This window comes from Amblyraja radiata, chromosome 2, assembly GCF_010909765.2.
Source record: "Amblyraja radiata isolate CabotCenter1 chromosome 2, sAmbRad1.1.pri, whole genome shotgun sequence".
NCBI lineage: Eukaryota > Metazoa > Chordata > Chondrichthyes > Rajiformes > Rajidae > Amblyraja > Amblyraja radiata.
Window position 1 is genome coordinate 11495705 of NC_045957.1, and position 21564 is coordinate 11517268.

The window sequence follows — 21564 nt, forward strand, 5'->3', positions numbered from 1 at the left end:
GAGAACGTACAAACTCCGTGCAGACAAGCACCTGTAGTCAGGATCGAACCCGGGTCTCTGGCGCTGTAAGGCTGCAACTCTACCGCTGCGCCACCGTGCCAATTTATTTACAACTTAAGTGTCAAAGTACCACCTCTTCATCATGTCTCAAAAATCATAGAATTAGGTTTTAAAAAGGAAATAAAACTAAACCTCGATTGCAAACAACATTCATTTCGTTCGATCACTCAAGTTCAAGACAAAATTTGCAAGCAAACCAAAAACTCACCTTTTTATTTCACGAAGAAGCATTCGGATGAGGATGGTCTGTAGTGGCTCAATCATCAATTTCTTCCACATATCAAGAGCTAGCTGGAAATTTATAAACATTGGAACAAAGCTGAAATATATCCTGCGTCCAAATTTGCAGTAAACGAGCAGACAGAAAAAAGTGAAAATAGAGGGGCAGGAGCAATTATACTCAAAGCCCAATTCAACATGCCAAACAGCAAACTGATCCGAGAAAAAGTACTCAATTCTATTTTCTAAATTTCATTATCTGATTAATTTTCCTTGTGCATGGAAGTTCTAATAGGATTGCTTCGAAAATAACGCATCAAACAGAATTACTGAGAAGCATGAGGCGTACGAAATAGAAAAAAACCCAAATCTGTTTTGTACAACCCACTGAAGTTAACTTGATCCACAAAGCATGTACCAGCTACCCATAAAGAACCAAGCACTGAATTCAATGAACAGCTTTGTGAAAATAAGTACCTGTGGTATAGCTGCCAATCAAGGACACCATTACAATTTCCCAATCTGAATCAGACTTATTTTCCAACCAAAATCCTACTGTTAAGGATAAGAGGGAAGTCTTTTAGGACCGAGATGAGAAAATCATTTTTTACACAGAGAGTGGTGAATCTGTGGAATTCTCTGCCACAGAAGGTAGTTGAGGCCAGTTCATTGGCTATATTTAAGAGGGAGTTAGCTGTGGCCCTTGTGGCTAAAGGGATCAGGGGGTATGGAGAGAAAGCAGGGATGGGATACTGAGTTGGATGATCAGCCATGATCATATTGAATGGCGGTGCAGGCTCGAAGGGCCGAATGGCCTACTCCTACTATGTTAAGTCCAATGATAAGAGTTGGGCAGAAGAGGATGGATGGGAGGAGGCGAGGGACCTATGTATGCTATCCGAGGGGATGGGTAAAACTCGTAATATGAACAACTTGTGTAGAAAAGAACTGCAGATGCTGGTTTACACTGAAGATAGACACAAAATGCTGGAGTAACTCAGCGGGACAGGCAGCATCCCTGGAGAGAAGAAATGAATGAAATTTCAGGTCGAGACCGTTCTTCAGACTGAGAGCCAGGGGAGAGGGAGACCAACTCTCAGTCTGAAGAAGGGTCTCGACCCGAAAGGTCTACTTTTGCATCTCTCCAGAGATGCTGCTTGTCCCGCTGAGTTAGTCCAGCAATTTGTGGCTATCGATAATATGAATAACTTGTCAGGATGCTCAAGACCAGAAAATACTACTTGCAGTATGCTTCTCACAAATATAGGTCGAATAAATTTATCAAAGTGTTTAAAAGGAACAATAAACAACAAGATTCCTATTTCAAGGCATGAATGAATTTAGTGATCATGCAAAAACTTAACGGTACATACAGCGTCTGTCTATATTATACAATTGTTATAAGTCCATAAATGAGCACTCTCTTGTCAAATTTAGATCCGAGGAACTTGGCAAGTTTGTTGTAACAAGCAATGTCAACAAAAATGTCAAATGATATCGCCATAGCCACTATTAATTTTTAAAGCAATCTTCAAAGCCAATTATCATTGTCATCAAAAGATTTTCCATCTTTCACCCAAAGTAATCACAAACATCCTAGATATCAACACCAAAGTAAATTTAACAGATATAGATGGTAGTGTTACAAATATGTGGAGATTAGCAGTAAATAGAGCAGACAAAATTTACGAGGATGTTGGCAAAGCTTGAGGACCTGAGCTGCAGGAAGATTTGGGCAGGCTAGGACTTTATTTCTTAGGGCGCATGTGGCTGGGGGATGATCAAATAGAATAGATAGGATGAATGCACAGGTCATTTACCCAGAATAAGGAAATCAAGAACCAGAGTTCACTGATTTATGGTGAGAGGGGATTTAATAGGAACGTGAGGGGGAACTTTTTCACACCGAGGATGGTGCATATAAGGAACGAGCTGCCAGCGGAGGTAGTTGATGGCAGATACTATAATAACAATTAACGTGCATTTGGACAGGTACATGGATCGGAACAGTTTCGAAGGACATGGACTACTTGGGGGGGGGCGGGTAGAAGTGGAGCATTGATGCGGCATCTTGTTAGGCAAGAGCAAAGATCTTAGAGCAGAGCAAGATGGGTTACTCGCACGCAAACGTGTAGTACGCTCATGGGCAGATTCATGGGTGATTATAGGACCCATTTTAGCAACCAGTCCCCGCCATCTTGTTCCGCCATCTTGCTCCGCCATCTTGTTCCGCCATCTTGCTTCCGGCCAAAGATCGGATCTTTGTTTCCGCAGCGGGGAGAGGTAGTGTGCGGCCCGGGGCAGCGGGGGGAGGGAGTGTGGGGCCCGGGGCAGCGGGGAGAGGGAGTGTGGGGCCCGGGGCAGCGGGGAGAGGTAGTGTGCGGCCCGGGGCAGCGGGGGGAGGGAATGTGGGGCCCGGGGCAGCGGGGAGAGGGAGTGTGGGGCCCGGGGCGAGGGAGTGCGGGGCCCGGGGCAGCGGGGAGAGGGAGTGCGGGGCCCGGGGCAGCGGGGAGAAGGAGTGTGGGGCCCGGGGCAGCGGGGAGAGGGAGTGTGGGGCCCGGGCGAGGAGGGGAGTGTGGGGCCCGGGGAGAGGGGGTGTGCGGCCCGGGGAGAGGGAGTGTGGGGCCGGGGAGAGGGGGTGTGGGGACGGGGAGAGGGGGTGTGGGGCCCGGGGAGAGGGAGTGTGGGGCCGGGGAGAGGGGGTGAGCGGGGAGGGTGTGGGCCGGGGAGAGGGGGGTGGGGCCGGGGAGAGGGAGTGGGGGCCCGGGGGAGGGGAGAGGGAGTGTGGGCCCGGGAGAGGGGGTGTGGGGCCCGGGCAGGGGGAGAGGGAGAGTGTGGGGCCGGGGAGGGAGTGTGGGGCCCGGGGAGGGGGAGAGGGGTGTGGGGCCGGGGCAGTGGGGAGAGGGAGTGTGGGGCCCGGGGAGAGGGAGTGTGGGGCCCGGGGAGAGGGGGTGTGGGGCCCGGGGCAGTGGGGAGAGGGGGTGTGGGGCCCGGGGAGAGGGAGTGTGGGGCCCGGGGAGAGGGAGTGTGGGGCCCGGGGCAGTGGGGAGAGGGGGTGTGGGGCCCGGGGAGAGGGAGTGTGGGGCCCGGGGAGAGGGAGTGTGGGGCCCGGGGCAGTGGGGAGAGGGAGTGTGGGGCCCGGGGAGAGGGAGTGTGGGGCCCGGGGAGAGGGGGTGTGGGGCCCGGGGCAGTGGGGAGAGGGAGTGTGGGGCCCGGGGAGAGGGAGTGTGGGGCCCGGGGCAGTGGGGAGAGGGAGTGTGGGGCCCGGGGAGAGGGAGTGTGGGGCCCGGGGAGAGGGAGTGTGGGGCCCGGGGAGAGGGAGTGTGGGGCCTGGGGAGAGGGGGTGCGCGGATCGGGGCAGCGGGGAGAGGGGCATAGGGAGACATTGAAGTGTGGGAGGGGGGGAGACATTGAAGTGTGGGGGCAGGCGAGGGAGTGCTGGGGGGGCAGGCGAGGGAGTGCTGGGGGGGCAGGCGAGGGAGTGCCGGGGGGGGGGGGGGGGGGGAGGATAAGGCCTAGTGTGTGTGAAGTTGCGGGGAGGTTTACAATGTTTCTTATTTAATGTCCCTTGTCTAGACTGAAATAAAGTTCATCATTGGATCAGAAGAAATATAATTGTGTGTGTTATATGATTATATACATTTATATCACATTCATGTATGTGTGTTTATAAACATTTTATTCTTTAACAAGAATTAACAGAATTATGAACTAACAGAATTATGAATCTAACCCTATATCACGCACAAAAACTTTCCCCGCAATGTCAATTACCCTGCGAGTCGGGTCGGGTCGGGTAGGTTCCGGTTACTACAAAATCAACTCAAACACTGCTTGTGAGCCATTTAAAAAGAAATGATTTAAAAAACATTAAAAAAGACAATTACCAGAGTCAAATTTTATTCTTGACAAGAAGTATGAACTGACAGAATTATGAATCTAACCCTATATCACACACACAAACTGTTACCCCGCAACATTGATTACACTGCGAGTCGGGTCGGGTCAGGTAGACTCCGGTTACTAAAATGGGCGGGGAAAAATGCCCAGGATCCCCTCCGTAGCGTACTACACGTCAGCCCATTGTATTTCGCAGGAGTGGCCTATCTTGCTCTGCTCTAAGATCTTTGGGCAAGAGCAAGTTGGCTAGAAGGACTTGTTTCCATGCAGCATGATTCAATTACTGCAGTACATGGCCATTTGTGGACAGCAATCTGTCCTTGATTTTTATAACAAAGGGAAGCTTTTCCATCTTATGTCAATGAATTATCGTGCAAATTCGAGATGCTGCCAGTCATAAGGGAGGGGGAATGAATATGTAGTTGTATTCATAACACACTGAGATATTAGAGAAAAGCAGAGTGGGCATGACAGTCAAAAGGCTAAATTACTCTGAAAAGGTCACACATATCAAGGCCCCATCCAAGAGGTTATGTGATGTTCCTTGGTGAGGAACAAAACAGCAGCGGCACCTGGAAATTATTTTGGGAGAGTTGTTTTATGCTCAAATGAGTTATCAAGTTTAATAGTGGAATTAATACTTAAGATGTGATCGTTGAGTTCTCTCAACTCAGCGGTATGATTTCTCTGATTTCAAATAATTTCCTGCATTCCTTCCCCCGTTCTCTCCCCCCTCCCCCACCCTAATTGACCTACAAGTTCCACTGTTTGCATCCTTGTATCAGTGTCGTTAGCACATCTTCCCCAGCCAACAATGGGCCATTATGGTCTCCACCCGACCTGAGGCCATCTGTTGTGGGCCCTGTTTTGGTCTGACCTTTTCTCGCCTCCAGTCACCATCCCCCCCCCCCCCCCCCCCCCCCCCCCCCCCCCCCCATCCCCCCAAACCCCCATCTTTCAGTCTGAAGAAGGGTTCTGACCCGAAACATCACCTTTTTCTCCAGAGATGCTGTTTTTTGTATTTTGTACCTAACTTCATAAGAAGAGGGACAATTTGGTTCAGAAATTTGTAGTTAATTTAGTAGGTAGGACCTGAAGTAGTATAAATTCTGGATTCTTTGCATAGTCTCAGTCTGAGCAGTTGCTATGATGGAATGATCAGGAGAGTAATAAACTGGAACAAGAGCTCTTTTTTCTGGGATATGTGCTGTTGAAGCTGTACTACTGGGATGGGCCCCAAGCTGAACTAGAATTGGATCAGTGAATGAGTGGAAATGATAAATAGAGTGCTATTCATGGCACTGAACATGCAAAAATAAAAAGATCAGGAATGTTAAGGTGCTTTAAGAAATGAAACAAACTCAAGCATAAAGCTGAAAAGGAGAGGAAGGAACATAAACTGAGGACCTAAACCGTCTAGGAATAAATGGAGTTACATACTATTAAAGGATGGTTAAAAATAAATTAAAATTGTCATTAAAAATTACTGTGTGCACACCGCGGCCAGAATATAGGGAACTCAAGATGACAAGACGTAATAATGAACAAGGTACAGTGGAGCTGGCTAACTAGTGTCAGCAACAAAAAAATGAAGACTAAAAATAATATAAAAGAATCATAGCTCTACAGCATGGAAACAAACTCTTCAGCCCAGTTTGTCCATGTTAACCAAATTGCCTAACTGTGCGAGTCCCACTTGCAGCACCTGGTCTTTATCTCTCCAAACCTTTCCTTTCCATATAGCTGCCCATGTATCTTTTAAATATCATAATTGAGCTTTGTATAGATTGCATTACGTCTTTGGCCTGCATTATTAGGGTCCACCTTGCAGAAGTGAGCATTTATTGTATTATTGTTTACTGTTCAAAATTTATTGTATTATTGTTTACTGTTCAAAATTTTTAATCTTTACCCTCTCAATTTAAGGCTGTGCCCTCTAATTTTAGATTCTCCTACTGTGAGGAAAAGACAGTGGCTATTCACCGTATCTCTGCCCCTCATGATTTTATAAGCTTCTAGAAGGTTACTCCTTAGTTCCTCTTCTCCAGGGGAAAAAAAACAGCCTATCCAGCCTCTTATAATTCAAACTCTCACTTGACCCAGTGACAACTCAACTTATTTAGCTGACTAGTAAAATGAAAGGTTGAGTAGTGTTCGTCACAAAAATAGTATAATGGCAGTAAGAAAAAGTATCAAAGCAATCAGAAAGTCAAAAGTGAAATTTAGTGCCAGACACAAGGCCAATGGCATCAGGGCCTGGTTCAGTAACTAAAACGCCAAAGAACGAAGGAGGCTGCAGAACGTGGTGGACAATGACAATTATCAATCATGGGTGCTGATTTCCCTTCCGACTCCCACCCCATCAAATAGATCTTCAGGAAGAGCTGCCTCAAGAAAGCAGTTAATGTCATTAAAGACCCACCTACATCACCCTGACCACTCCTCATCTCACTGCTACAATCAGGAAGGCACGAGCCTGAGGACCGTTACCACCGGGATTAAGAATAGCTTCTTCCCATTAACCGACAGGCGCTTGAACAACAGTGCACAACCTTTGTGACTCGAACCCTCATCACAACCCTACCTCAGCACCAAACAATGATGGACTTTGTATAGATTGCATTACGTCTTTGGCCTACATTATTAGGGTCCACCTTGCATAAGAGATCATTTATTGTATTATTGTTTACTGCATATTTATTTGTTGTGTTGTTTTGTTAATGTGCCTGTAAAGCTGCAGCAAGAATTTAATTACTCTGTTCTCAGTGCATATAATAATTAAACGCCCTTGACGCAGCTGGCAAAACACCAAGCGCAAACAGGAAGGTATTATTTATATTTTAAAAAAGGAAATCACCAAAATATATGGATAAATAGGATGCAAATTCCCATGAATTATGCATGAGAAGTAAGGGAATGAAGTACTTATCCACATGTTTTGAATTCCTTTCTATTTAGGTGAGAGATCACAAAAGAATCTATTTTATAACTGAATATGGAAAGAAGCAAAACAGATAGGTAAAGTAAAAGCGACATATCTTAACATGAGGGACAATAAAACAACATTGCAGAGAACAGAAAATGATGACATATCTAGGACACAATGCAATATGAAACCGACATTGAGTAACCGAGAACAGAACGTGACAAATTAACAAGATAAATGTTGATAAATAATGATGAAGCTAATATTATGCCTTTATTTAAGAAGGACAAGCCTAGGACGTACATGTAAGTGAGCCAAACAGCAGTGGGAAAGCAACTTGGAGGAGATTTTGAGAATTGCTGGGTGGGACCTGCGTTGTTAGTCATAAATATTAACAATTTGGTTGACAATGCATGATTAGCACATTTGCAGATGACACCATAATTGGTGTCGCAGTGGGCAGTGAAAAAAATTGCCGCAGGTTAAAATGGGAAGTAGACCAATTAGGAAAGTGGGAAAAGGAATGATGAATGAAGTTGGAACATGCACAGTAAATGGCAGGGCCCTGGGTGGTGTTGTTGAACACAGGGAGGCCTCGGGGTGCAAGCACATATTTCCCAAAAACTGGCAACACATGACAAGGTGGTGACGAAAGCATATGATACATAGGAGACAACTGCAGACGCTGGAATCTGGAGGATAAAACATAGTGCTGGAGGAATTGGTTAGGGCAGACATCATTCATGGAAGTAATGGATAAACAATGTCTTGGGTCAGGAGCCTTCTTCAGACCGATGGGGTACGTACAGGAGAGAAATCTGGACAAGAGAGGCGGGAGTGGGGCAAAGCCTGGCAAGTGATAGATTACGAGGGGGGGGGCTTGGTTTACATATGGGTGGAAGGCTGGAGGTGAAAAGGAGACAAAACGGTGTCAGATGAGGAAAGAAGAGTGAAATGTAAGGAAGAAAATAAGAGATGGGGGGGATGGGGGGGGAGCAGTGAGAGCCAAACTGTGAGAGAAAGAGGAGAGAAAGGTGATGGCTCCATCCACAACCGCAGGGGGGAAATGACTTTGCTGAAAGAAGAGAACATCTTGAATGTTCTGGACTGAAAAGCGTCATCTTGGGTGCAGATGCAGCAGAGCCAGAGAAATTGAGAGTAAAAGATGGTGTACTTGCAAGAGGCAGGGTGTGAGGGTGTGAGGAAGTGCTGCAAGGTAGAAGTGGGGGCCAGTGGCTTTGTAGTAGACGTCAATCAATAGTCTGTGCTCTGCAGTGGCAAGAAAGGGGAGAGTGGTGTCAGAGATAGTCCAAGTGCATTTGAGGGCAGGGTGGAAGTTCAATGTTGGTGGTAAAGTTGGTAAGTTGGAGTTAGTGGAAATGTTAGTGGTAAAGTTGAGTTCTGCACAGGTGCAGGAGGAAGCCCCGATGCAGTCATCGATGTAGCGGAGAAAGAAGTGCAGGGAGCGTTTGGGACAAGGAGTGTTCAATGTAACCAGCAAAAAAGCAAAGCGTAGTTGGGACCCATGCAGGTGCCCATGGCAACACCTTTGACTTGAAGAAAGTGAGACGAGTCAGAGAACAAGTTGCTACAGGTGAGGACAAGTTCCTTCACGCAGAGAAGTGTGTTAGTTGACATGAACAGATTGGGTCTCTGTTAAAGGAAGAATAGGAAGGCCCTGGGTCCTTCCTGACAGGGAATGCAGGTGTAAAGGACTGGACGTCCATGGTAAAGATAAGACGATGGGGCCTAGGACTTGGACTATTTAAGTGTTTAAACAGTGAGATGTCTCAGATGTAGGTTGGAACGGACTGGACATGGGGGAAAAGAGAGAATCAACATATTTGGAGATGCCTTGTGGTGCAGTCTGTAGGGAGTTTGTACGTTTGCCTCGTGACCTGTGTGGGTTTTCTCCGGGATTGCCAGTTTCCTCCCCACATTCCAAAGACATACAGCTTTGTAGGTTAATTGGTTTCTGTAAATTGTCCCCAGTGTATAGGATAGAGCTAGTGTACGTGGTAATCACTGGTTGGCACGGACTCAGTGGGCTGAAGGGCCTGTTACCACGCTGTATCTTTAAAGTCTAAAATGAGAATGGTGCGGCAGGAACAGGCAGAAAAACTGGGTTTGCCAGGGCAGTCCTGAATGTGGGTTTTGAGAAGATGTAGATGTCTGATACACTGTGTTCGTGGGTCGGGGCATCTCGTACAAGTGTTGGGATGTCATTGATACAAAAATACATCGATAGATGCTCCTGAACACATCATCATTGGGTGTTTCGGGTCTTTCAACATCAGACACCCTCACCCAGGCGACCCAGCCGTGGTTGATCAGACCACGACTTGTGTTCAGGTGGCATTCGCTCCTCCCCATGGACCTCCTCTCCTGATCCAGAGCCATCTTGATGCCTTCTCCGCTGCCTCTGTGGTGTTCTTGATGGCCCTTCTCCTTGCCACTCCGTTGATGCCCAGTGCATTCAAGGCTTTGTAGAGCGATTGCCCTGCAAAACCTCTGCAGCCAACCTCGATGGGCATACACCTTGCCTTCCAGCCCTGCTTGCGGCAGTCTATGACCAGCTCTTCATACTTGGCCATCTTCCTCTCGTGGGCCTCCTCCAGACAGTCCTCCCACCGCACTGTCAGTTCCAACAAGACGATGTTTTTGGTCGCCTATGAGACCAGGAGGATATCTGGCCTCAGGGTGGTCGTGGCAATGTGCTGTGGAAACTTCAGCTGTTTCACCAGGTCTACGGAAAGCTGCCAGTCCTGCGCAGTCGCCAGGATTCCTGACTGATTCCTGGCTGCTGTGGTTCTTGGCAGCTGCACTCCGGCCTTCATGAAGGTGATCATCTGGGTGGTGGGGCGTTCTCGCCTGCAGCTGCTGATTCCCATGCTGATGGCTTCTGCAATGGGTTTGAGAACCTGGTCGTGACGCCATGTGTACCGGCCCTGCCCAAGAGACTTTGGGCAACAGCTCAGGATGTGTTCCAACGTCCCCTTGCCTGAGCATTGCGGGCAATCTGGAGATTCCGCTTTGCCCCAGATGAAGAGGTTCGATGGGCTGGGCAGGACATCATACACTGCCTGGACCAGGAACTTGATGCGCTGTGGTTCAGCCTGCCAGAGCTCAGTCCATGTGACTTTTCGGTCCATGGCCTGCTCCCACCTTGTCCAGGCTACCTGCTGCCTCAATCCAACTGCTCTGGTACACCTCTCCTCCTCCACCACTGCCCTCACTTCCTCCTGGACCAGCCTGCGCCCCTCCTTCCCCTTGGCCTTGTCAAACTGGGGAGATGGGAAGATTCCCAGGCCTGCTCTTCCCCGAGTCACTGCTCCCACCAGGACTCTGTGGCGTATCCAGGACTCTGCTTGCAGCACGGCTTCGCCGGCTCTCCACTTCCTCCCAGTTTTCACCTCCACCCCTGCTTGAGCCACCTTGGCGTCGCTGGAGTCCCTGTACATCATCACCTCTCTGGCCCGAGTCACCTTGAACTCCTCCTCCAGGGACTTCAGGGGCAGCTGGAGCTTGGTGTTATTTCCGTAAAGGGCGATGCTACTAAGGCTCCTGGGCAGTCCCAGCCACCTTCTGAGAAAGCTGCTGACTTTCCTCTCCAATCTCTCTACGATGGATATTGGGACTTCGTAGACAAGCAGTGGCCAGAGTATCCTTGGCAGGATACCATGTTGGTAAATCCATGCCTTGAACTTGCCGGGAAGCCCCGACCGGTCCACTGCTCTCAACCAGCTCTCCAGCTCCTGACAGGTTGCCTGGACAGATGCTGTATCCTTCAGGCTGCTGTTAAACACCTTGCCAAGATTCTTCACTGGCTTTTCGGAGACAGTTGGGATTGGTGTCCCTTCGATGCTGAAGCGGAACCTGTCCATGACTTTGCCCTTCGTCAGCACCAGTGACCTTGATTTTCCTGGCTTAAACCTCATCTTTGCCCATCCAATCAGTTTCTCCAACCCCTGCAGGATCCACCTGCTTCCTGGCACTGACTCAGTGGTGACAGTCAGGTCGTCCATGAAGGCTCTGATTGGTGGTTGGCGTATTCCTTGGCCATGACTTTCTGGATCAGCTTGTGCGGGATGGAGCCGTAGGCGTTGGCCAGGTGAAGCCAGAGCACTGTCATGTCTCCCTTGTTCTCCCTGGCTTCTCTGATGAGCTGGGTCACCACTCCCTTGTGTTCTAGACACCCCGGCACTCCAGATAAGCCTCCCTTTTGCACTGAGCTGTCGATGTAACCATTGCTGGAGAGGAAGTAGGTCAGCCGCCTCACCACTATGCTGAAGAAAATTTTGCCTTCAACACTTAGCAAGGAGATGATTCTGAACTGATCGATCGTCTTGGAATCTTCCTACTTTGGGATCCAGACTCCTTCAGCGAATCGCCACTGCTGCGCCACTTTTCCTCTCCTCCAGATGACTTTCAGGATCTTCCACAGCCGTTTCAGTAACAAGGAGCAGTTCTTGTAGACCCTGCAGGGGACCGCTCGGGCCAGGGGCTGAGCCAGCTCTTGCTCTCTTCACAACGTCCTGGACCTCTTTCAGGAGTGGCTCTCTACTATCAAACTCCTTGATGGGTGGAGGTGGTTTTATCAGGATGTTGCACTGGCCCAGCTCCTGCTGCCTGACGGGATCACTGTAGGTCATCTGGATGTGTCGGTCGATCTCCTCCTTAGAGCAAGCCAAACTCCCACTGCGCTTCTGCCCGAGTAGTTGTTTGGTGAAGCCGAAGGGGTTGGCTATGAAGGATGCTCGCTTCCTGGCTCTTTCCTTCCGGCGTCTTCGGTGCCACTCAGCTCTACAGAGGGTCATCAGCTTCTTCCTCAGGATGGTTCGCAGCTCAGCCAAGGGGGGACGTTGCTCTTCCCTGGCCTCTTTATACTGCTTCTTGAGGGACTTCAGCTCCTGCCGGATCTTGTGGATCTTCGTTGCTCGTTGGTTCATGCTGAAAGGTGTTCTGGCCGGCTTCTTCTCCACTTCTCCAAACCTTTCCACAGCTAGGCTGATGATGATTGTCATCATCGTCCTCAACCTTCGGTCCACATCTCCCTTCGCAGTTGCTTCTAGCACCTTGTCGACGTCCTCGTCGAACTGATGCCAGACTGCCGTCTTGCAGGCCTGAGGCCATCTGACTCGAACCTTCTCCGGAGAACTGAGAGGATGCGGTTTGGGCTGCCAACCCGCCCCGCCCCGGTTGCCGTCTTTCCGAGCTGTCCACTGTCTCTCCAGTCGTCACCACCCTATTCTTGGTTGTCAACCAGTCTATTCCTGGGCGCCACTGGTTTCACCAGCACAGTGATTGATACAAATACATCGATAGATGCTCCTGAACACATCATCAGTGATGTAACCTGGGGTCATTGGGTGTTTCGGGTCTTTCAACATCAGACACCCTCACCCAGGCGACCCAGCCGTGGTTGATCAGACCACGACTTGTGTTCAGGTGGCATTCGCTCCTCCCCATGGACCTCCTCTCCTGATCATGTTATAGCTGTTGAAGACATTGGCGAGACTGCACCTGGTATATCATGCATAGTCTGGTTGCCATGCTAAAGGAAAGATATGATTAAGCTAGAGAGAGCGAGGAATAGATTCACAAGGATGCTCCCAGGACTGGATGGCTTGAGATATAAGCATAAACTAAATAGGCTGCGACTCTTTTCCCTGTAGCAATTGTAATCATGTATTGTGTTTCTGCTGACGCAACAAAAACTTTTCACTGTACCTCGGTACACGTGACAATAAACTAAACTGAACCGAAAGAGGCTGAGGGGTGACTTTATAGAGGTTTATAAAATTATGAGGGGCATAAGTAAAGTGGTTGCTCCCAGTCTTTTAACCAATGCAGGCGAGTCTAAATCTAGAGGGCTTAGTTTTAAGGTGAGTGGTGAGAGAGAAAAGGCTTGATCTTATAGAGGTGTATCAAATCATGAGCTTAATAGATAGGGTGAATGCACAGTTTTTTACCCCGAATCAGGAAATCAAGAACCAGGGGACACAAGTTTAAGGTGAGAGGGGAAACATTCAACAGGAACCAGAGGGGGAACATTTTCACACAGAGAGTTGTGGGTGAATGGAACAAACTGCCAGAGGAATTGGAAGAGGCAGATAAAATTACAATATTTAAAAGACATTTAGGCAGGTGCATGTATAAAAAGATTTAGAGGGATATGGACTAAATGTAGGCAAATGGGACTAGTTCAGGAAGGCACCTTGGATTATATGGGACGTTGGTCTGAAGGGCCTGTTTCCATGCTGCATTATTCTGACTGGTAGAAAATTTGAAAAAAAATCAACGTAGACCAGAAAAAATACTGTGATTGAAAAATTTTAAAAATGTAGATGCTGGGAATCAAATAAAAATACAAAAATTGCTAGAAATATTTGGCAGTCAGGCATGCTATGGACGTGATCATTGTGATGAAAGGTCATAGACCTAAAATGTGAACTCCATTTATTTCTCTACAGATGGTGTATGACTGCACGTTAAGCATTTTTGGTCATTATTCTCAACAAAATCTACAGGTAATTCTGGTATAACACGTTTCCTTGAAACAAACTGGATATAACACAAATTATGAATTAGGGAACAATATTTGCATTATGTAGACAAATTGGTTATAATGCTATTTCAATCACGAACTAGAGAAACATTTAAAAGTTACTTTGGAAATCTACAAGCAGAAAAAACCAGGGGGGAAAAAAGCATAAGGGGAAAAAAATCTTGTTTCCATGTAACCATCACGCTGTAATCTGATATCATTGTCTCATGAATCACAGCTGCTACTTTCACCAAAGGTGATCATGGAAATTGACAAGTAATTGCTTCTGTTGGCAATTGTGTAATGAAGCTCTATTAAACAATGTTACTTACTGTACAGCCTTTAATATTTTGTAGTGATAAAAATAATCTTTAAAGCCCTGTCCCACGGTACGAGTTCATTCCAAGAGCTCTCCCGAGTAAAAAAAAAATCAAACTCGTGGTAAGCACGGAGAATTAACGTAGGGGGTACGTCGGAGCTCAGGGACGTCTCTTAGCGGCTCGTAACGCTAACGGCAGGTACTCGGGAAGACTCGCTAATGGCAGGTAAGCTCGGGGAAGACTCGTGAAGATTTTTCAACATGTTGAAAAATGTCCACGAGAGCCCTGAGTACCGACGAGTGGCCATTATCATAAATCTCCGAGTTCGAATCAGGGCAAACTCGGGAGAGCTCTTGGAATGAACCGTGGGACAGGGCTTTTAGTATTGAAACGATCTTAATTACTGAAAATCCTATGGGGGGAAAAAACTGCTATTGTGAGGCTGAAAATGTCTAGCCTCATGCTATGGCAGGAATTTAGGTGCTGGAAACGCATTGTGCACCCCAGCCAATTTCCGTTACTTTTTACTGCTGTCTTTCAATAGACACAAAATGCTGGAGGTACTCAGCGGGACAGGCAGCATATCTGGAGAGAGGGAGTGGGTGACTTCAGACGTTCTTCAGACGCATCGTCTCGACCTGAAACGTCACCCATTCCTTGCGTTACGCAGGCATTATGTGCTTATCTTTGGTGCAGTTCCCTCCGACACACTGCTATCTTTTTTCAGCAACGTTATTCTTCCCAGCCCAGATATTCATGCGGTAACAAGCTCAATAGCTAGCAAGTATCAGTGAGGTTTTAAACTCTATTGAAGACTTCATCTAGGCTGGAGAGCAGGAAAGAGACAGCAGCAGCCATGACATCCAGCAGGTGGCAATGCTAGAGTCTGCAGGATCTGAACAGTCTGTGAATAGTGTGGAGTTCATGCTGCCTGTGCATTACCACGGGCCACATTTACTGTGCTGGCCAGGGAACAGGCATGCATTCTGCATCGTAATGCCGAGTAGCCGCACTGGCCCACCCAAGCCCAAACGTACAGGTCACTTCACCGTACCAACCCATGAACAATTCATCCCTGCAGGAATGTCAGCAGAAAGGCAGGAATTTGCACCAAGTTCCCAGGACAGCACAGAGGCTCACATCAAGATTCAGGCTTCACACAGCAGTGTGCAGCCCCACCATTTTATCAAGCATCGAGCCATGGTCCTGTGAGTGCTTGGACTCTAAATATGGAGGGCCACAACAAATCAGCTCTCTGCAGACTAGCACGTAGCACTACAGTGAGTAGAGGAATAGCTGTTGAAAGCATGAGGAGGAAAATACCAACTCGTACATACAATGTCCCTTAAACACAACGATACAAAGTCCCTTAAACACAACAATACATTCCAAGATTTTCCACAGAAATATTCACACATCAAAAATCAACAAAAAGCGAAGATTGAGAGGATCATGGTGGCAATTCCAGAGGTTGGTAATTGAAATGATTACATTTGGGGATGGTCAAATGCCAGAATTAGAACAGTGCAGATTTTCAAAGAGGGTTGTAGAGTATAGGAGTATATAACAATCATGGAGAGATTTGAAAACAAGGCTGAGAATTTCAAAAAGGAACTAACTTTTGGTTCTAAACCAAAGAGCACCACAAAATAAAACTGTGTCATCTGAACAGGACCTTATTCGAATTAAGGGATCTGGGTGCAAGACGAGCTCAAATTTGCAGGGGAATGCAAGTCACAAATCGCATCGCAAGAGTCAAGAGCTAACAATGGGGACGAGGGTTTCAACAACAGGTGGACTCAGGACAGATCAAAACCTGCACATCCCAGAGTGGCAGTAAACCATAAGCAGAAGAATATGTCCCCAAGGCCTGCCATTTCCCTCATTCCATCATCATAATCAAAACAGGGATCAACCTTGGTTCAATGAGGAATGTAGACAAGCACACCTACAAGTGGAATGCCAACACGATGAAGCTGCAGTAGAGGTTGAGTGTAGGAATGGAAGGAACGGCAGCTGCTGGTTTAAACCAAAGTTAGACACAAAATGCCGGAGTAACTCAGTGGGACAGGCAGCATCTCTGGAGAGAAGGAATGGGTGACGTTTCGGGTCTCGACCCATCTTCAGGTCTGAAGAAGGGTCTCGACCCGAAACGTCACCCATCTTCAGGTCGGAAGAAGGGCCTCGACCCAAAACGTCACCCATTCTTTCTCTCTAGAGATGCTGCTTGTCTCGCTGATCTACTCCAGCATTCTGTGTGTATCAGCAAAAGAGGATTTCGGATACATTCAATACAATGCGACCAGACAAAATGCCAGATGGCATAAGTATGATTAATGCTCTTGTCTAGCTAAGCTGTTGCCAACAGTTATAATACTGCCTGACAATTTGCAAATTGCCCAGTTATGTCCTGTTCAGAACAGGCTGGACAAATCAAATATAGCTAATCATTCTACTCTGAATTATCAGCAATGTATGGAAAGTGTACACTAATAATTAACCAACACTTCCTTGCCAATAATTTGCACACTCATGTCCATTAGGGTTTAACTGTGTGTACAAAACCATGAGAGGAATAGATCGGGTAAATGCACGGACTCTCTTGCCAAGAGTAGGGGAATCAAGAACCAGAGGACATAGGTTTAAGGTGAGGGGAGAAAGATTTAATGGGAACCTGAGGGGTAACTTTTTCACCCAAAGAGTGGTGGGTGTATGGAATGAGCAGCCAGAGGAGGTAGTTGAGTCAAGTATGATCGCAAACAGGTACATGGATGGGAAAGGTTTAGAGGGGTAAGGTCCAAATGCAAGCAGGTGGGACTAGTGTAGAGAGGACATGTTGTTCGGTGTGGGCACGTTGGGCCTATGTCCACGCTGTACGATTCTATGACTCCAACTGAAATCACCTCATCTCAGCCCTAGTCCAAACGTAGCCCAAAGAGCTGAATTCCAGAGATGAGATAAGTGCCTTTGACGTCAAGGGTACATGTGACAGTGTGGCATCATGAAACTTGGTGATGTTGAAATCAACAGGCATCAAGGGAGAATACTCAAATAGTCAAAATTGCAGCCATAAAAAGATGACTGGTTATTGGTGATTAATCTGCTCAGCCTCAGGATATAACTGTAATAGATTAGTGGGGCAGTCAGCTGTTTCATCAATCACCCTTTGTTCATCACTACTTAAGTAGAGATGCATACTGATAACAACATTGTTCAATTTCAAGCACAATTCCTCAACAAATGATGCAGCTCATACCTGTAATCAGCAAGAAGAGGGCGAGATTCAGGGTTATGTTGACAAGTAGCAAGGAACATTCACTCCACAAAACTACAAGGCACTGATCAGCAAGAGAGTCTAACAACCGACCAGATATGTTATGGCATCACTACCCTCCATGCTGAATATCCCGACCGTCACCATTCATTGTCATATAATTATATCGGACAGAAACAGGTCCTTCAACTCAACTCGTCCATGCTGGCCAAGGTGCTCCCTGAGTTACTGTTTGCCTTCCTTTGGCACCAATCCCTCCAAACCATTCCTATCATGTACCTGATATGTCATAAGAGCAGAATTAGGCTAATTGGCCCATTGGGTCTACTCCGCCATTCAATCATGGCTGATCTAACTTTCCCTCTCAACCCCATTCTCCTGCCTTCGCCCCATAACCTTTGACACACTTACTAATCAAGAACCCCTGAATCTCTGCTTTAAAAATGCCCCATGGTGTCCTCCACAGCCATCTGAGGCAATGAATTCCACAGATTCACTACCCTTTGAGTAAATAAATTCCTCCCAAAACTGCTCACAATACTCCAAATGCAGTCTGACCAGTGCTTATCTTGAAGCATATTAAGGAGAATGAATCCGCGGTGCCTGATCAAGGGCACCCTGGGACATTATAAGAAGCTAGGGAAGACTTTGCAGTGTCGCTGACAGAGATTGTGCATCATCTTTAGACACAGGTCAGGTAACAAAGACTGAAGGGCAGCCAATGTTATGCCATTAAGAAGTGCTGCAAGAACAAGCCAGACAACGACAGGCCAGTGAACCACAGTGCCGTCCATAATGTTTGGGACAAAGACCCATCATTTATTTACTTGCCTCTGTACTCCACAATTTGAGATTTGTAATAGAAAAAAATCACATGTGGTTAAAGTGCACATTGTCAGATTTTATTGAAGACCATTTTTATACATTTTGGTTTCACCATGTAGAAATTACAGCTGTGTTTATACATAGTCCCCCCATTTCAGGGCACCATAATGTTTGGGACACATGGCTTCATAGGTGTTTGTAATTGCTAAGGTGTGTTTAATTGCCTCCTTCATGCAGGTACAAGAGAGCTCTCAACACCTAGTCTTTCCTCCAGTCTTTCTATCACATTTGGAAACTTTTATTGCTGTTTATCGACATGAGGACCAAAGTTGGGCCAATGAAAGTCAAAGTAGCCATTATGAGACTGAGAAACAAGAATAAAAATGTGAGATACATCAGCCAAACCTTAGGCTTACCAAGATCAATTGTTTGGGACATCATTGAAAAGAAAGAGAGCACTGGTGAGTTCACTAATCGCAAAGGGACTGGCAGGCCAAGGAAGACCTCCACAGCTGATGACAGAAGAATAAAGAAAAATCCCCAAACACTCTTCAGGAGTTAGGTGTGGATTTGTCAATGACCACTGTCCGCAGAAGACTTCATGATCAGAAATAGAGGCTACACTGCAAGATGAAAATCACTGGTTAGCCGCAAAAATAGGATGGCCAGGTTACAGTTTGCCAAGAAGTACTTAAAAGAGCAACCACGGTTCTGGACAGATGAGATGAAGCTTAACTTATATCAGAGTGATGGCACGAGCAAAGTATGGAGGAGAGAAGGAACTACCCAAGATCCAAAGCATACCACCTCATCTGTGAAACATGGTGGTGGTGGTGTTATGGCCTGGGCATGTATGGTTGCTGAAGGTACTGGCTCACTTATCTTCATTGATGATACAACTGCTGATGGTAGTAGCATAATGAATTCTGAAGTGTATAGACATATCCTATCTGCTCAAGTTCAAACGAATGCCTCAAAACTCATTGGTCAGCAGTTCATTCTACAGCAAGACAATGATCCCAAACATACTGCTAAAGCAGCAAAGGAGTTTTTCAAAGCTTAAAATGGTAAATTCTTGAATGGCCAAGTCAATCACTCGATCTGAACCCAACTGAGCATGCCTTTTATATGCTGAAGAGAAAACTGAAGGGGACTAGCCCCCAAAACAAGCATAAGCTAAAGATGGCTGCAACACAGGCCTGGCAGAGCATCACCAGAGAAGACACCCAGCAACTGGTGATGTCCATGAATCGCAGACTTCAAGCAGTCATTGCATGCAAAGGATATGCAACAAAATACTAAACATGACTACTTTCATTTACATGACATTGCTGTGTCCCAAACATTATGGTGCCCTGAAATGGGGGGGGGGGGGGGGACTATGTACAAATACTGCTGTAATTTCTACATGGTGAAACCAAAATGTATAAAAATGGCCTTTATTAAAATCTGACAATGTGCACTTTAACCACATGTGATTTTTTTCTATTACAAATCTCAAATTGTGGAGTACAGAGGCAAATAAATAAATGGTGGGTCTTTGTTGGCAAAGATTATGGAGTATAACATCATCGAATAGAAAAGCAGTAAACAGGCCCTTCTCCCACAATGTCTGTGCCCAACATGAAGCCAAGACCAATTCCTATCTGCCTGCACGTAATCCATTTCCATCCATTCCCTGCATATCCATGTACCTCTTCAAAAGTCTCTAAAATTCCACTATGGTGTCTGGCAGCTTGTTCCATATACCTATCACACACCGTGTAAAAAAGATGCCCTGCAGGTTTACATTAAATGATTCCCCCCTCACATTAATGGACACTTTAAGCTTAGAGAGAGCATGGGAAATAATGCCCATTGTTTCAAAACTGAACATTATATGGGGATGATATGGGGAGAAGGCAGGAACGGGGCACTGATTGAGGATGATCAGCCATGTTCACATTGAATGGCAGTGCTGGCTCGAAGGGCCGAAAGGCCTACTCCTGCACCTATTGTTTACTCCATCAGTCTGAAGTAGGGTTCCGACTTGAAACGTCACCTATCCATGTTCTCCAGGGATGCTGCCTGGCCTGATGAGTTAATTCAACATTTTGTGTCTTTCCTTGGTAAACCAGCATCTGCAAGTCCTTGTTTCTATAACTCCAAGTGCAGGCTCACAAGCATCTTGTACTAATGCAACAAAATGTTCCAACTTTTTGGAGGAGCTAAATACTATTAAGATCACCAAGGAGGTGGTATTAGGGAAATTAATGAGACTGAAGGAGGATAAATCCCCTGGGCCTGATGGATTACATCCAAGGGTCTTGAGGGAGATAGCGGTGGGGATTGTGGATGCATTGGTGATAATTTTCCAAAACTCCCTGGAGGCAGGAACGGTCCCAGTGGATTGGAAAATGGCCAATGTAACACCTATATTTAAAAAACGAAGTAAACAGAAGGCGGGTAACTATAGACCGGTTAGTCTAACATCGGTGGTGGGTAAAATGTTAGCGACAATTATTAAAGAAACACTAACGGGGCACTTGGATAAACATGACTTCATCGGACAGAACCAGCATGGTTTTGTGAAGGGGAAGTCCTGTTTAACGAATCTGCTCGAATTCTTTGAGGAAGTAACAACCCGGGTGGATAAAGGGGAACCGGTGGATGTGGTATACTTGGACTTCCAAAAGGCTTTTGACAAGGTGCCACATAAGAGACTATTGCTAAAAATAAAAAATTATGGGATTGGGGGTAATATATTAGCATGGGTAGAGGATTGGCTAACAAATAGGAAGCAGAGAGTGGGGATAAATGGTTCATACTCGGGATGGCAACCGGTAACTAGCGGGGTTCCGCAAGGGTCGGTGCTGGGACCCCAGTTGTTCACAATTTATATAAATGATTTGGAGGAGGGAACCAAGTGTAATATATCAAAATTTGCGGACGATACAAAAATGGGAGGAAAAGTAGGGGATGAGGAGGATAGGAAGAGTCTGCAAAAGGATATAGATAAGCTAGGTGAGTGGGCAACAACTTGGCAGATGAAATTTAATACTAATAAATGTGAAGTCATTCACTTTGGGAAAAAAAATGATAGGGCAAGTTATTTTCTAAATGAGGAGGAGCTGCGTTGTAAGGCAACGCAAAGGGATCTAGGGGTATTAGTACATGAATCACTAAAAGTTAGTATGCAGGTGCAGCAAGCAATCAGGAAGGCCAATGGAGTTTTGGCCTTTATTGCTAGGGGGATTGAGTATAAAAACACGGAGGTCTTGCTGCAGCTGTACACAGTATTAGTGAGACCACATTTGGAATACTGTGTACAGTTCTGGGGTCCATACTTAAGAAAGGATGTACTAGCCCTGGAGGCAGTGCAGCGAAGGTTTACAAGATTAATTCCTGCAATGAGGGGATTGACATATGACGAAAGGTTAAGTAGGCTGGAACTCTACTCTTTGGAGTTTAGAAGAATGAGAGGCGATCTCATTGAAACATATAAGATCGTGAG

The 21564-nt window shown here is 46.5% G+C and overlaps 1 protein-coding gene across 2 annotated transcripts in view; it reads right to left on the reverse strand.

The window, feature by feature from the left end:
* Window positions 1-21564, reverse strand: part of cul2 (cullin 2) — an 88796-nt gene that overhangs the window by 53794 nt on the left and 13438 nt on the right. For both annotated transcript variants that reach the window (XM_033042060.1, XM_033042049.1), the window contains exon 6: window positions 269-351. In XM_033042060.1, coding sequence (XP_032897951.1) covers window positions 269-351 — 83 coding nt within the window. The remainder of the gene's footprint in view (window positions 1-268; window positions 352-21564) is intronic.